This window comes from Oenanthe melanoleuca, chromosome 11 (assembly GCF_029582105.1).
Source record: "Oenanthe melanoleuca isolate GR-GAL-2019-014 chromosome 11, OMel1.0, whole genome shotgun sequence".
Taxonomy (NCBI): domain Eukaryota; kingdom Metazoa; phylum Chordata; class Aves; order Passeriformes; family Muscicapidae; genus Oenanthe; species Oenanthe melanoleuca.
This window is the reverse complement of record NC_079345.1, coordinates 10956262-10972131: the sequence shown is the minus strand read 5'-3', so window position 1 is coordinate 10972131 and position 15870 is coordinate 10956262. Positions and strand designations below refer to the sequence as shown.

Here is a 15870-nt window from a genome sequence, read left to right as displayed (position 1 = left end):
AGCCAACAGATAATCTTTGCTTAAAATGAAAAAACACACTGTCCACATTTTTCTATCATGTAACAGGCCTGGAAAAGGGCATACAGGGGGAAAAAATAATTCCATCAATTAGAAATATATTATGTTAATAATAATGATGGTAATAGAGGACAGTAGAGACTTCCCTAAAAGAGTAGATAAGTAAATATGCTGGGGTTTTTTTTACATTGAATTAAAAATATAATACAAATGAACACCACAGGATCCAGTACAAAGCATATTTCCTGGGAATACTATATTCTCAAAAACTGAGGCAGCTGCCAGTTAGCAGAGCATGGAGGTGAGGAACCTGATGTGCCCTGGCAAAACACCCACATCAAGACAAACTATCTCATGATTTGATACCACACTTCTAGAGACTGTCAAGATTCCAGGTGTGGAGTGTTCCACCATCTCAGATGCTTTCCCTACCTCCTCATCACCACCAAGGAAAAGCTCACCACTTCTGAAGGATGAACTGAATAGCCTCTCCACATCTACCCACCATCTATAAATCTCATTTCTGATTTCATTTCTGATTGTTTTCCACTGTATAATTAGATTTCAGACATGCATTTTCTTTACTAGGTTTTATGCAATACCCTGAAGTGGTTATTAAGTGTGTAAATAACTAGCACATCTGTGGTTGCCTTGGCCAGAGTCTCACAGACTCACTCTGACTCACAGAGTTCATAACACAAATTCAGTATCACATATTTAGGAATGTAAAGATGAAACCTAAAAGAACATTAAAAAAGATTAAAAGTACAGCCAAGCCTAAGGCCTGTGTTTCACCCAACCAGATGACATTTAGCATCAACCCTGAGCCTTAAAAGTGATTCCAGCTCCTTCCCTATGTGACGGCAGCCTCAGCAGCTCAGCCCTCTGGAGAGAAATGCTTTCCTCTCATTCTCAGGCTAAGCTCATGGCCAGTGTTTACACAGCCATGCTTGGAACAACACTGTTTTCTCTCTCACCCTGCTCTTTCCATTATTACTGTTTTAGGCCATAGATACTGTCTCTTATGTCTTCTTCTCCTAAGAAAAAAAAAATTCTCCAGTACTTAAAAAAAAACCCTAAACTTTTCTGCCAGACCTGCAATTTTGTCTCTCAGTTCTTTCAAGCTTCAGACACGAAGATTATCTATACCTTCTCAGCTGAATGCACAATTTTCCTTCATTTTTGTTTGGTATATAAGCCCAAGAAAACATAACAATCATTCATTTATTTAGTAAAAGTAGAGACAAGACCAGTGAGGCCAATGTGTTGCTCCTGGTAGGGATGAGGGGCAGCAGCAGAGGTGTTTTCCACCAGCCAGAGTTAACACCTGCACCACAGCCTGTCCTCACCTAACACAGCAGCAGCACTCATTCCTTTGTCTTGTCAGCAGGTAAAAAAACTGGCTTTATTCTTTTAGGAGATGAATGGTTCACTGCCCAAGAAACTACTTTTTCAAAATACACCTTCTGAGCTGAATTTTTCCCAGCAAGTTTATGAAGCTCAATTCAAAAGCAGATACAACTCTCTTGTTCAAAGAGAGTAATTCCTATGTGCAAGAGCAGGATTGCACCCTTTCCTTTTGAAACCACAGAAGATTTTCTTACAAAGTAAGGATGAGAAAGAAAAAGCTGAATATGTTTTAAATCAGTTCTTACATGAAATTCAGTTTGTTTGTCTCACTGATTGATTATTTTTTTAAGATAAACATAAACCAGCTTCACAGGGAAAACTTCAGTAGCTGGGATCAATAAGCAACTGGCCTTGCTCTAGCATACATACTGAGATTCATCATCTAAAATCTTATTTCTTATTTCTGCATTCAAAGATCCCTGGATACTTGAGTTTTGGGGAAAAGGCTGCAGATAGGAGCTCCTTTGCTGGGGTGCCATAAACAAACTGAACAGAGAAGCAAAGATGAACCTGCTTCTTTCTTTTGATCAAATGAGAAGCAAAGATCAGTTCTTTAAAATGTAGGGAAAATTTTTAAATGGGAATAACAAGTATTTTCACCCCCTTCTACTCCTGCTTCTCATCAACAAAAGAAAGAAGTTTAAGAACTCAGACTGAAAACACTTGATCCTCAAATTGTAAATATTTAGCAGTGTTCCCAAGCCACTACTCCCTCTTTCTCCCAAGGTGTTTCACATCCCTTTTTCTATCCTTTTAAATCAACAAATGGCCATTTCCTTTGGCAACAGAGAATGCAAAGACTGCTTCCTACCACAGAAGTGTGGAAAATGAAGCAAAACTCTAAGAATGAGCAAAATACAAAGAATTGGGAGGAAAAAAAAATTAAAAATAAGAAGATCAGTGATTTCTCACTGTTAAAATTGTGTGTCAGATTGGTGGTGCAGTGTTTGTGCTCACTGTAGCTGCAAAGTATCAATCTGATTTCGAGAGTCCAAAGGTCCAGAATAACTTTCTTCCATGGATATTGTTCCTTCTTTTATTTTTGCATTTATTTTAAAAGAGAAAGGATTACATCTGGGGGAGCAGAAAGCAAAATGTATCCTTGATATCAGGTCTCAACCACACAGAGAATAAATGAAACTCAGAAGATGTAAAAATGCTTTATTTAAAAGTATATGGATATTTATCTAAAAGTATTTGGATAGATACTTACAGTATTATGATTTCTAGACTTTATCCTTTCATGTGCATTTAAAATACTCCATTGACGTCATGGTATTTTAATGGAGTCTTTTTTGAGTCACAGAAACACTCAGAATGAGGCATAACAACAGTGTTCACCTGCAGTTAGTCATAATGAATCAAGCTTTTATCACTGTCTCTCACTTATGCCTCATGATGGAATAACCTTAAAAGCTTCTGTGTAGAAATAATTCTGCATAAACACACAAATGACACAGAATATGATGCAGAGTGCACTATAATGCAACTCAGTTAGCAATCCAAAACTTACAAGCCATCATCAGGAGCCCCATGATCTCCAAAGAAGAGCTTTGTATCCTAATCTAGGTATTCTGTGCAGGAGCAAAGTGCCCCCACCCACATTTTCCAAGCAGTGGAACTGTGTTAGAACTGGCACAGACCAATACAATTGTCTGAGCTTTAAAAATGTGTGACTCTCCAAGAGTCACGTTTTCAATTTCACATTTATTAGTTACATGTATTACAAGCAATAGCTGCCAATTTTCTTTACAAAACCCAACACAAACCTCAAAAGAAAAAAAAATTATGGAAAAAAAAAAAAAACAACAAACAAAAAAAAAAAAAAAAACAAAAACAAAAACAAAAAAAAAACCCAAGAAAACCAGAAAAAAAAACAAAAACCTTTAATATGTTATCAAGTGAAGAATCAGGATTCTTTCCTGGTATGTAAACTCTCCAGCAGACTATTAACAGAAGGTCAAATTCTGAGACCTCCTTTGAGAAATTGCTATTTACTAGAGACAAGACTACAAGAGAGGAGATAGGCAGCATACTCCTATGATATGTTATCACCAGCAATATATTTGTGCTGATAGAAGTCAAAGCCAATCTTCCCCATCCCTACTCAAACACTTTCTAGCAGAGAAGGCAGGAAAAGGCTGCTATCCTATCACAAGTTGTTTGCCAACTAAATTTAGAAAAACAGTTTGCTACCTTAAACTGGGCAAGCTATAGCTGAAGATTGAGGCAAAATAAACACAGAAGCTCACACTACCATTGTCTAGCTGTTTGTTGTGAAGAATTACAGGTAGAAGAGCAAGATTGGTCTCTAAGCACTGGACATTCCACACATCTGTGTGTGCACAACTCTGAAGGGCTGTTTGTTTGCCTGCTTGAGTAGTTATTTAATGAACATATTTTCCTTTCATATGATCTCTGATTTATCACTCTGAGTCATATTTAGCCCTAGATTACACTGCCTGTCTTTCACCTAATTCAGAGCTGCATACACTGAGATTCTGTCCCAGCTGTGGGTGGCTCCAACAATGTCAGGTTTTTGGTATGTGGCACCAGGCAGAGCAGGCAGCAGAGCCAGGGCAGAGGAGAAAGCCACCCAAGGAATGTGCTGAGGCAGAAACACTCCAAGAGCCCTGCCACAGCAAAGGCACCCACAGAGCTGATTCCAGAAAGGGAAAATCTCAGAAGCAGCCATTGTCTCCATCAGGCAGGACAGGGAGGGCAGGGGGCACTGAAGCAGAGCACTGCAGCCACCAACACAGGGACAGCTGAGTCAGAGTGCTGGAAACAAACCCAGGTGAGACAAACAAGAGCACTGAGACTGCACACACAGAGGGCTTGTCACATCCTTGAAACAACTCTTACTAGAAGCCATACAATACCCAATGCACCGTACAAGCATCATCCAAGACCCCAGCACAGAGCAATTATGTTAAAAGAGGCTTAGATGAAGGTATGAGAATGAAACAAAGGCTCTTGTGCTCTGTCACAAACAGCAGGTAGATCTCTATCATGGAAGCAGTGATGCAAGCCACTGTTTAGGAAGCCTGGCTGCCCCGTGTGACATAACATCTGATTTACCACTCCACATGCTCTCCTTGGGTCTCAGCTGCACCACGGGAGCATAAAGATAGCTCTAAGTAGGTTTTAAAAACGTCAGGAGGAGAGGACAGCAGCAGCATCTTTTAAATCCCTTTACTTAACAATATCCTGAAATTGCAAATTATTTGGCAGAACAAAATAAATTGATACAAACTATAAATCTTATCGTTTGCAATACAGCAATTGGACACTCTCATCAAACCACAAACAGAAAAGTCACATAGGCATAAACATATTATTTACTCTCATGATTGCTATGTAGTACAAATCTATACTAAGCTCTTGTGTTTGCACCTCAGTCTATTTACACCTATGGTTTGCCCAGTGTAGTTTTGAGATCAGTCCAGTTTTTACTTAAAGTTCTGCTGTGAGAAAGAGAAGAAAATGCATCATAAAATTCTGGGATTTTTACCACATGTACAGAATAGGCTTTTTTAAATGCAAAGTACACTACATATTTCAAACTGTATCAAGAAAAACAACAGCAGAAAAAAAGAACCATGTTGGGTTGTGGTAGGAAACCACAATAACCAAGATTCTTGCTACAACAGATCAACAGCAAAATAGGCCCACATTTACATGGCCACCACCTATTATCATCATAATTTCAGCCACATGCTTTTCAGGAACTCAAAAAAGTAGCAGAATTAACCTATTAAAGCAAACAAAATGACTTTTTCCATGCCTAATAAAATTGTTCTTTATTTAAAGAATGTAAATAGAGGACTGTAAATCCCCTATCGGTAAACAGTTTACTGATAAAAGTACAGTTTAAAAAAAAAGCATCTTATTAAGAAAAGTTTTATTAAAAACAAATACTGAAATACAGTATTCCAAACCACTCAAAAATTCAACTATTTGTATAAGCCTTACAACCATAAAGAGAGTAGCATAGAAAGAACAGCAGATAAATATGATCTGCTCTGAAAATAAGCTACTCCAACATTCAGCAATTGATTTCTGCATGGTTTTAGCACCATTTTCATATCAAAATTAGACAGTTAATCAATACTGAGGTGTTTAAATACGTCCTGAACCTACAAACCTTTATATAATTCAGTGACTTTGAATGCAGGCGTTGTCCCATTGGGATAGGAAGGATGATTCATAAAGCTCATGTTGTTTCCTTGCAAAAAATGCACTAAAATCCCACAACAACAACAACAACAACAAACAAGCAAAGCCCCACCCCAAAACAAACAAAAAATCCTACTTTATTAATTTGGATGTCTAAAATTATTTAGATTCTAGGTCCCTATCTAATTTCTCTTATATTAACTGTTTAGAGAATTACAATACTAACTACAACCACTAGGAAAGCCAAATGCAGCAGAGTTTCTCTTGACAAAATTTCTTAAGGAAATCAAATGGAGAGATGAAGACACCTCACCTCAAGTGACCTCAACCATCTGCATGTAGACTTCATTTTCCACAAATCCTACCATGCTGGTAATTTTATGTATTTCCAACCTTTTGTTAGGTTGCCCAGTTGATGAGAACTCTTCAGAATATTCAATGTAGAGGAAGAAAATTCAACATTCAAAGAAATGTTCTGCTTTAACATAATGATTTAACAAATCCATCACTTACATACATGTAAAGCAGATGAGGAAAGGGAGGAGATGCTGCTGCCTCTGCAGCTCTCACCCCAGCCAGTAGCTGAGATCTCTGATCCCTTATTTCAGAGGTTACCAGTCCAAGTTTTGGCATTTCATCCCAGAACACCCTTTGTTTTTAACCTTTGTCACAACCCACTCTTTTCCATGTTAGTCTTGGCTCTCACAGGTCTTTGGCCAGGAATTATATAAATATGTGGCTCTAGTGACCCAGACAGTAAGAAGGGCTATACTTTAAAACAGTGAAAACAAAACATTGAATTGATAAAAATTTCTCCCATGAAATACCAAGGTCAGGCCTTATCTAATGCACATCTAAGTGAGTGAAAGATGCTCACACTGAATGGGTCTTCTATGGATGTAAAAAACAGTTTGATACAAGGGATACCTCCATCTTACAGTTTTTGAGAATGGATTGCTTTTCTTTTCCCTCTTGATATGGAGCTTTTCAACCAAATGTGGCTGCTGGGCAAACTGGTCATGCAAGAATAAACAGCAAACACTGATTCCAAGAGATGGAACATGAACTGTTCAAACAAACTGAAAACTAGATGAACTGTTTGCTTAACACAGTTTTCATTTTCAATAATAAACTAAAATAGTCTTGTTTCAGTAGCACACCTTTTCTAACACAATTCAGTCAGCAGCACTGGTCAATCATACTTCCAGCACTCTGTTCATAAGACTCAGTTATTTTTAATGTGATGAAAATAATATTTTCAGCTAAACTGTCCATTACCATGAAGTGAATGAAGAAGTTCATGAAAACATCTGTTTGGGTATTCAAGGTACCCATGGCAGAAGTAGCTGTGTAATGACAGTCTCCCCTTTTGGTTTTAATATTTCAGATGCCCTGCATGCCTGTGATTTTCAACACATTGTTTCAGGTATAAACAGAGAGAATACATTCAAAACAGGATTTGGACTGTTTTGACACATGCTAACATGCAGTGGAAAAGATGTGAAATAGAAATCTTGTTACAAAAATAAATAATAAATAACGTGGCAGCAAGCAGGATCTCATCTAAGTCTTCATCTGAACAGAGCACAGAGGCAAAGACCAGAAGGCTCTTGTGTGACATTGTTATCTAAAGTCCTGATTAGATTTTCACCTCAGAGTTCTCAATTTTGGTAGCAATCATCACAAAGATACTATGGTGACTGGCACTCTATAAATACATCACACAGACAGGTAGCAGTACAGAACACAGCTATCAGATAAAAGTGTGAAGCATTTGAAAATTCAACCCTGCCATTAGGTCTGTATAACAGTACTCAATTTTACGGCAGTAGAAATGTGATTACAGATAAAAAGGTAGGATTAGTGCTGTACAAATTCTTCTCCTCTTAAATTTGATCATCATCATTCAATAGCATTACTAAGGTTTTTAAGGAGTATCAGAATTCAGCAAATACACAGGCATGTATTAACTGTAAATTTAATAAAAGCTGCAGCACAAACCACAGGTCACAGTTTGACTGGCCTCGCTTTGTCAGACACTGCACAAAACTGCAACAAATGGATCACACAGCTGAGAGCCTCCTCTCGAGTATCTGCCAAAGAATAGAGGCTGCTATTTCCTGTGCTTCTATTTCAGATTTTATTATAAATTTGTGATAGTTCATTATAAGGCTAGGCTGGACTGGGTACCTGTCTGTGAATGGTGTACTATGGGTGGGACTATGGGAATGAGGTTCTTGTCATCCCTGTGGATTTGGTCAATGTTTCTCACTCCAGAGCCAGAGGTGTAAAGTGGGTCTCCATGTCCAGGGTGCACACATCCTAAAATATCACTATTTTAAAAACTCCACCCACTAGTGATTTCCACAGATACCTCAAGTACTCTAAATACCTGCTAAGCATTAAATTCAAACTCTTCATGTATTCCTTTACATTATTGTAAGCATCTCGCTGATATGGTTGTAACCCACTGTAGTGAAAACATCTAAAAAATATTTCTAAAAAGTGACTTCTATAAAGTATATTTTGTACACAATCAACTCTTAACCAACAAATGGTACATTCAGTACAGGAGCTGCATTACCTGAGCAACAGAAAAATTGTACACTGCACAATCCAATCAGTATCCCCATTACAGGTGTTCATTCTGAGCACCACAGGCTCTTGCACAGTTGTGGCATACAGGGGTTTCCTGTTCCACAACCAGCTCTTCAGCTATGTCAGAAAACCTCAGGGATGACTGTGCCTGCACAACAGCATAATGCAAGTTGGGGTGAGGATACAAATTATAATTATCATTCTGGTGGACATACTCATATGACCATTTCACTTCTTGGGACTAGGAATTATATAACCAACAATTTCAGTGCTGGACTGGACAGACAAATATTTTGGCAACTTTTTTATTCCCTAGCAGTAGTTGCCTAGTCCTGAGGTTTTGAGATATCCAAGGCAGGGGCTGGCTGTTCTGGGAAAGAAGCAGTTAGTGGCACACTTGCCACACGAGCCAGAAGATCAGTGGAAAATACTGGCTAGAAAATGTCATTTACTGAGTTGATACTGCAACAGAAAGTTTCCAATCCCCTACCTAAATTGTCTCCAACAAGACATGTATTTGTGTTTCTGCTACACATCTCTATTTTTGAGGAGCTCCCTGGTGCTTTGTGGCCCCTCCTCTCCCATGAGCTGGGGATGCACAGGAGCACAGCCCAGAGCAGCTGAGGCTGCCCCGTCTGCACAGCCCAGATGTAAACGAGCACATTTGCAGGGCAGCTGATGAGTGAGCATGGAGCTTTCTATCTTAGCAACATACATGCACCCATTGTCTCTCACCATCTGCTGCAGGAGGGGAAAACCTATGCATATAGAGCCACACTAAATTTGCAAGAAGAGTAGTTTTAAATTATTTGCATAACTGTAATCCACTTCTTCCCAACAAAACACACACTAATAGGAATGACTTAGAGCCCCAGTTTAGCTGCTACTAAACTACTGCTGTCTGCTTTACCTCTGGAAGAACAAGATAAACTTCCTGAGCTTCCTTTGTAAAATGAAAAATATTTCAGTCAAAAACATCAAGCTCTGACAATCTCACATGTATGGTAGTGCCTAAATTAAGGTATGTACGTTTGAAATTTGTATCCTTCAAGGACAATCTGTGTAGTAGAGATAAACATTATAAAATGCAGGCAGCTAAATAATGAAGTAAGGATTCTGGAATTTAATATGATTACTCAAGCACTGAGCTGTATGTATTTAGGTTTTGGAGTTTTCACTTTTTCCAAATGGCATTATAAGAATTACAGTTCCTTCAACCAGAAAAAAAAAAAAAAAGTATATGCCAGGATGAATACTAGTTCCCTAAATATTTTTAGTACAAGACATATAATTTACTCAATAAGTGAAAAAGTTTGTTTAGAAAAAGCTACTCAACTGTACTGAATGTCCAAAATCATTCTCCATCTGCAGAACCATAAAAGGGCTCAAAACAGAAGCAGAATGTTTTACAACAGCTGGTCTCTTTCAACTTTCTGTAATTTTTATAGCTCCTTTTTTGTGAATTTTTTTTTTAGTATACTGCAGCAGGATTCTTCTAGAAGCAAGCAAACCATGATTTCACTTGTGCAATTCCATGAAGCAGAAGTGGAACACTGTTATCCTGAACCACCACCAGCCAGACACACATGCAGGGTCAAGTTATGCACTCTCACATCAGGGCTGAAAACTTATCAAATATGGCCCTGATCCAGCAAAGCACTTAAGCACATGCTTTACTTTAAACATGTAAGTAATCCTATTAGAGTAAATGAGATTCAGCATAAACCACTGGACTGAATCTCAGAATACCTTGGTTGTGTCCCTGATTATGTCAGTGACCGACAGTGTCACCTTGGAGAAATCACCTCTGCCCTCGGCATGTGCATGCCATGTTCACCTCTCCAAGAGCTACCCCAATGAACCTTCTAGAAACTCCTACTAACAGTGATGGCAGGCATGCACTGCAGTCAGTTTTCAAACACCTGTCATGTACTCAACTAACTCTCCTCCAAAAAACCCAAGATGACATCCCTTACCCTTATGTCTTCTTACCCAGTACTGAGCACCAATTCCAAAAGTACAACATTGCTCTTAGAAAGCAGTTGGGATGGAATCCAGCCAATGGCTACCTGCAGGTCAGGGCCAGGACAGCTCCTCAGCATGCCTGGTTCCAACCCCAGCACTCAGGGTGCAGTTCTGCTCCCACCTCTGACCCTTCCTCACAGGGCACCCTGAGATCCCAAGTCCTGCCTTGAGGTTTATGGGTCAGTCTGTCACATTCCTGCCTGTGTTGTACCCACTGAAGGAAAAAACCCTACAGTCCTGGGAAATTCTGTTCAAAGCACGCAGGTGGAAGGCAGCATTGTCTCACTGGGTGTATTTGCACTAAAAGGCTTTATATTTTATATTTTTAGACACTATGATGCAAGATACAATTTTCCACAGGCAGGCCATATGCCATCAACTCTATGTCTTAATGATCTGGAGAATATTTTCACATAAATACTTCTGCTTTTGCACATAGATACAGCCAGGCAGTCTGTTTACTCTTGCCAGCACGCTGCTTCCCGGCAGTTGTCACAGGCAATGTCACTGTCACAAGGAGAATATGGATTCAGCTCCTAACAATGAAGCAGGCATGGATGAGTGGGCAAGATACTCAAATGAGTTTCAGAAAGACTTGAGGTGAAATACTGTCCTTAGTGAAATCAATAAAGGTTCTCCCATTTACTTCAGCAGAGTAAATATTTCAGCCCTTTTTTTCGTTGCCTTCTGGTCATCTCAGTACCTAACAGAACAATCATTTATTTTCCTTAGAAACACAGGGAAAAGGATACAAGACAAGGAAAGGAAGGCAGGGAGGCAAAAAAGATGTACTCTTTATCAGAATAATTTTTTTTAAACCACTTTTTACAATGACTCCTATAACCACAGATTATAAACAATGCAGAAAAGGAGATTACATTAACACAGTTAGGACCATCCTTTCTAGGAACTCATTCACAAATTCTTCTTCTGTCCTTGAAACACCTGTACACCACGTTGCTGTTTTCCCAGCTCAGCCAATGAAGAGCTCACAGCAACAGCAACACAATTCTGCGTGTGTCAGCCTGCTCCAGATCAGGCCTCCTGCATACAAAGGTATCTGTTATAAAACACAAGCATCATGAGCTGTACTCTGTTAATTAAAATATTTTCTGCTACAGACTGGAAGCCTGGCCTACGAGGTACTTGCCAAAATTATGTTCAGGAGTACAGCAAATGAAATCTGTTTCTGAATAGGCCAAAAGTTAGTTACTTTTGACTTCTTCTGAATGCACTCTCTGTTCTCATTGTGCAACTATGGGAAATACAGTTAAAAGGTTATATATAACTGTGCACTAGCCCAAGTTAATGGACACAAGAAACTACCAGTATTCAGAAGATATTCAAAATTTGGACGTAAAAAAAATTTAGAAAGAGCCTCTAGAGTAATCTGAGCCTGAGTTAAATGCACGCCACGCACAACACAGGAAAGTCACAGAACAAGTGAAATTTACAGTAAACATGTTGGCTGCCAGTAAGCATTACAAGTTTCCAAAATCGGCCGGCTTATCAGCGGACATTTCCCGCGCAATGTAGAGCTCCCGGGGTCCTTAGCAGCACCCAAAGCTGGGGCTGACATTTCATCCCCAGTTCCCATCCCCAGTTCCCATCCCCAATTCCCAGCCCTGCGCGCTCCTCCGCCGCGCGAACAAAGCCGCGCGCCCCGCGCGGGCGCATGCGCGGGCCGGCCGCGCGCCCCTGGCACCGCCACTGCGCGGACACGGACACACGGACAGACGGACACACGGACACGGGGACACGGACACGGAGACACAGACACAGGGGGACACGGACAGGGATACGAACACAGAGACACACGGGCAGAGGGACACAGGGATACGGACACAGAGACACCCGGACACAGGACACGGACACGAAGACACACGGACACGGAGACACACGGACACGGATACGGACACAGAGACATGGACACGGACACAGTGGGACACGGACATACACGGACACGGGACAGCCACTGGACACGGGGAGGCCACCGGACACGGGGTGGCCACCGGACACGGGGAGGCCACCGCGGCCAGCTGGACGCGGGGCGGTCAGCGCACCCCGCCTGCCAAACTTCAGCAGCAGCGGCTCCGATGGACACCCGCAGAGCGACACAGGAGTCCACCCACGACATCTAGCCAGACTCGATTTCTCTAGGAAAAAGTTTTGTCCAGCTGCTGAATCTGTTTGAATCCACGTTACTTCTCTCTCTGAAAGTGAGCTTTGCATTTTAGCAAAGTTTATCTCTTCATTTGGAAAGGTTTTTTGAAAAAAACAGGATTTAAAGTAAGTTCAGGCTTCATGCAGCACCCTTCTTTTCCCCAGCATCTCATACAGTGCCTCACAAAAGGCCCCAGAGGTTGGACAAACATAGCACCAGGAAAAACACAGTGTGAAAGGGATCTTTATGTGCATGTGTGAGGGCCCAGTGCTAATAGCTCAATGTGCTATTGACACATCACAGTGCAAACAGCTAAGTCTTTTTCAAAATAGCGTGAGTCAGAGTGTCATTCTCAACTTAGCCTTTCCTAGATTTGGGTAATTTGTGAAACAAATCATCCCCGTATTATTAAAACATATTTCTGTAAACGAAGGTAAGACACTAGGAAATGACTATTGCTTCTGACTAAGGTTTACTCTAAACACTGCACATGCCGCAGAGGTGTGAATAGACAGAAGTGGTACTGCAACTTCTCTGACAGCCCTCGCCAAAGCGGAGCGTTAGTTACCCTCCTGTACCAGCAGCTGATGCACTTTTAGATAATCCTCCCGTTTGGATAATCCTCTAGTTAGGAACTGGCCATAACAGAGCCGGACTGAGCCAAGAGAACAGATCAGAGGGAGGCTCCGTCCTCTCCTCGCAGGGCCCTCCGAGCCCACCGGGCTGGCTCTGTCCGCCGCGGCTCCCGCCCGGGGAAAGTTCGGCAAGTGCCGAGCCCACCGCGAACGCTGCGCGCTCGGGACGCGCCTTTGTTCGCGGCCACGGGGAGCAGGATCTCCTCCCGAGCTCCTCCCGGCTGTCTGCCGCTCGCACCCCTCTGAACCGCCCGGCACCGGCCCGAGGGCAAGATCCCCGGGGCGAGCCCCGCGGCCGCGGCAGGAGGAGCCGCCCGGCCCCGCCGACCGCAACTTTCCGGGGCCGAGCATCCCCCGGGCCCGCGGAGAGCGGCGGGCGCACCCGCCCGGCTCCGCGCATCCCCCAGCCCCGAGCCTCCCCGCCCCGACGGAGCCCCAGCTCCGGTCCGCGGGCAGCTGGCCCGGCAGCAGCACGAGGAATTAACACCCGCGGGAATAATCACCTTGTTGTAGTTGTAGTAACCCAAACACTGGGCAAAGTCCAGGTTGGAGGGGTCTCCGGGGAGCGCGCTGCCCGCCGCAGCCGGGTAAAATCTTACATCCATGCTGGAGATTTGGTCCACTTGGAGACGCCGCCGGGAGGTTTAATAGATCCACCTTCAAGTGCCTTCCCCGGGGTAGGGCCACGGGCAAAGCGCCGAGGGAGCGGAGCTGCGGGGCGCCGAGCCTGCCCGAGAGCGGGGACGAGCGAGGGCCGGGGGGCGGCGGGGACAGCGGGGAAGAGGCGGCGGAAAAGTGCAGGTAAACAAGGAGAAGAAGAGAGGAGGATGAGAGGAGAGGTGGGCAGCGGACCCCAGGTGGGTGCCCGTCCACCTCGGCGGGAGGAGGGGAGGGGAGGGAAGGAGGGAGGGCAGGGGAGAGGGAAGGAGAGAGGGAGGGAAGGAGGGAGGGCTGTTGTTTTTTAAAAGCTCAGTGCCAAGCCACAGGCTTTGCCTCCGCATTCAGGAGCAGCTGCTGTACACAAAGGAGCCACGCGCCAGGCGCGGACGGACGGACGGACGGACGGACCGGCCGCCGGCGCTGCTGCCCGCCCGACAAAGGCGGGGGGACCGTCAGGGCGGCGGGGCCGGGGAGCGGGGCACGGCGGGGCCGCGGCGCCCCGCGCTCCGGGGAGGGGGCGCTGGCCCGGGCTCGGCGCGCGGGCTGCGCTGGCCGGGCGCTGCGGGGCCAAGTGCCGGCAGTGCCGAGCGGCGGCGGCGCTGGCAGCGCTCCCGGCCCGCGCCCCTCCCCGCCCCGCCCGCCCCGCGCCCCCCCGCCCGGCCCGGAGCGGGCCGGCAGCGCCTCTGCCCATGGCTCTCCTCGCTCCCGGAAGGTTCCAGGTGAGTAACTTTCACCGCTTCCACCAGTTTTCCGCCCTTTTTTTTGGATAATGCACTTTATCGATTCACACCGCTGCCTTGCTGCGTCAGGTCGGTAGCAGGAGAAACGAGATTTTTCTAACGTGCTGTCAAGAGCAAGACTTTAAACCACAGTAGCCTGTCTCGCTTACAGAAACCTCCTCACACTCTCAAAGTGTCCGGGTGATGAATCAAAGCAACCCGCTAATAACCCAAATTTGTTTTGTCAGTCGTAGGCACAGCCCAGCCGTATCTGCTCCCTTGTACAGAGCTTTGCTGACCCGAAAATCTGCTCCAGAACTTTTGGAGAAAACGCTAAAGCAGCACAAGGCCATTTAACCTCACGACTTGAGCCCTGCAGACAAGGCGCAAGGAAGAAGGATGGAAACACGCCCTGGACTCAAGGCTTCCATGACAGGGAGAGGATTGCCTTTTGGGTCTAGGGCAGTTCTAATGCAGCTGAAAGAATGCCCCAGATGGAGTTTACTCAATTCAGCTGCAAAATAGCAATGGTAACAGAAGTATACAAGGCTTAACTGTACGACAGCAGTAAAGACCTTCTCTGAAGGACAGACATCCTGGGCCCAGCTCAGTCCCACTTCTGATGCCTGCCTCACGAGCTTAGTGCCCTGTACTTCATCTCCAGACATGATTTTTCACTGTCTGAAAACATCAGGCGCCAACTGTAAAAGTCAATAGCTACATCATGTAGAAAGGAATATCTTCCCAACTCCATTCCTAGAAATCTTATGTTCAATATTTGTTATGGCACAAGTAGCTCCTGGTTGCAAAGGACATGCCAGATCACCCTTATTCAGGATATTGATTCTGAAGTATCACACTTTAAAGCACAGGTCTCTAGCATGGTGATTTGCACTAAGAGCAGAATTAAACATAGCACAGATATGTATTTGTATTTCCATAGAGTATTCAGAATTCAACTTTCTAGAAAACTGTGTATGAATGAGTAAATGCCTCTATAGCAAAGATAACAGGCATACACTGTCAAATACCTAATCCAATTTCATATTCATTGTGGCAACCGTTTTTAACCAAAGGGAAAAGACCAAAATGTACTCTGTTGCTAGAAAATAAATGGTTAAGGCACATACAGCACAGCGTATTCACACAGGCACACCCCATATCTGTGGCAAAAAATTACTTATGCTCCTGAGAGAAACAAATTGTTCAGAAAAAGACAACAAAGCTGTTTCAGAATGCAACATCACATTGGAGCATTTATCCAACACAGTGATGGAAAAGTGGTAGTGTACAGGCACAGCAAACACCTTTCAACTGAGGCTGACAGTATAAAAGTAGAATTTTACCCAAGTGCACATGTTAGATTAAGCAGATTCTCAGGTATAGGAACAGGTCGTTGCCCTCATGTTCTGGATTCCTCTGCCATACGAACACAGCTATTTCCCACTGCTTAGTTCTGGAT

The 15870-nt window shown here is 43.5% G+C and overlaps 1 protein-coding gene across 5 annotated transcripts in view; it reads right to left on the bottom strand.

Moving 5' to 3' along the window:
* The window catches only part of TOX3 (TOX high mobility group box family member 3), a 97334-nt gene that overhangs the window by 58321 nt on the left and 23143 nt on the right, over positions 1-15870 (bottom strand). For 2 of the 5 annotated variants that reach the window (XM_056500914.1, XM_056500915.1), the window contains exon 1: positions 13533-14171. The exons of the other annotated variants lie outside the window; for them this stretch is intronic. In XM_056500914.1, coding sequence (XP_056356889.1) covers positions 13533-13634 — 102 coding nt within the window. In that variant the 5' untranslated portion in view covers positions 13635-14171. Of the gene's footprint in view, positions 1-13532; positions 14172-15870 lie in introns of those variants that run through there. 5 annotated transcript variants of the gene reach the window in all.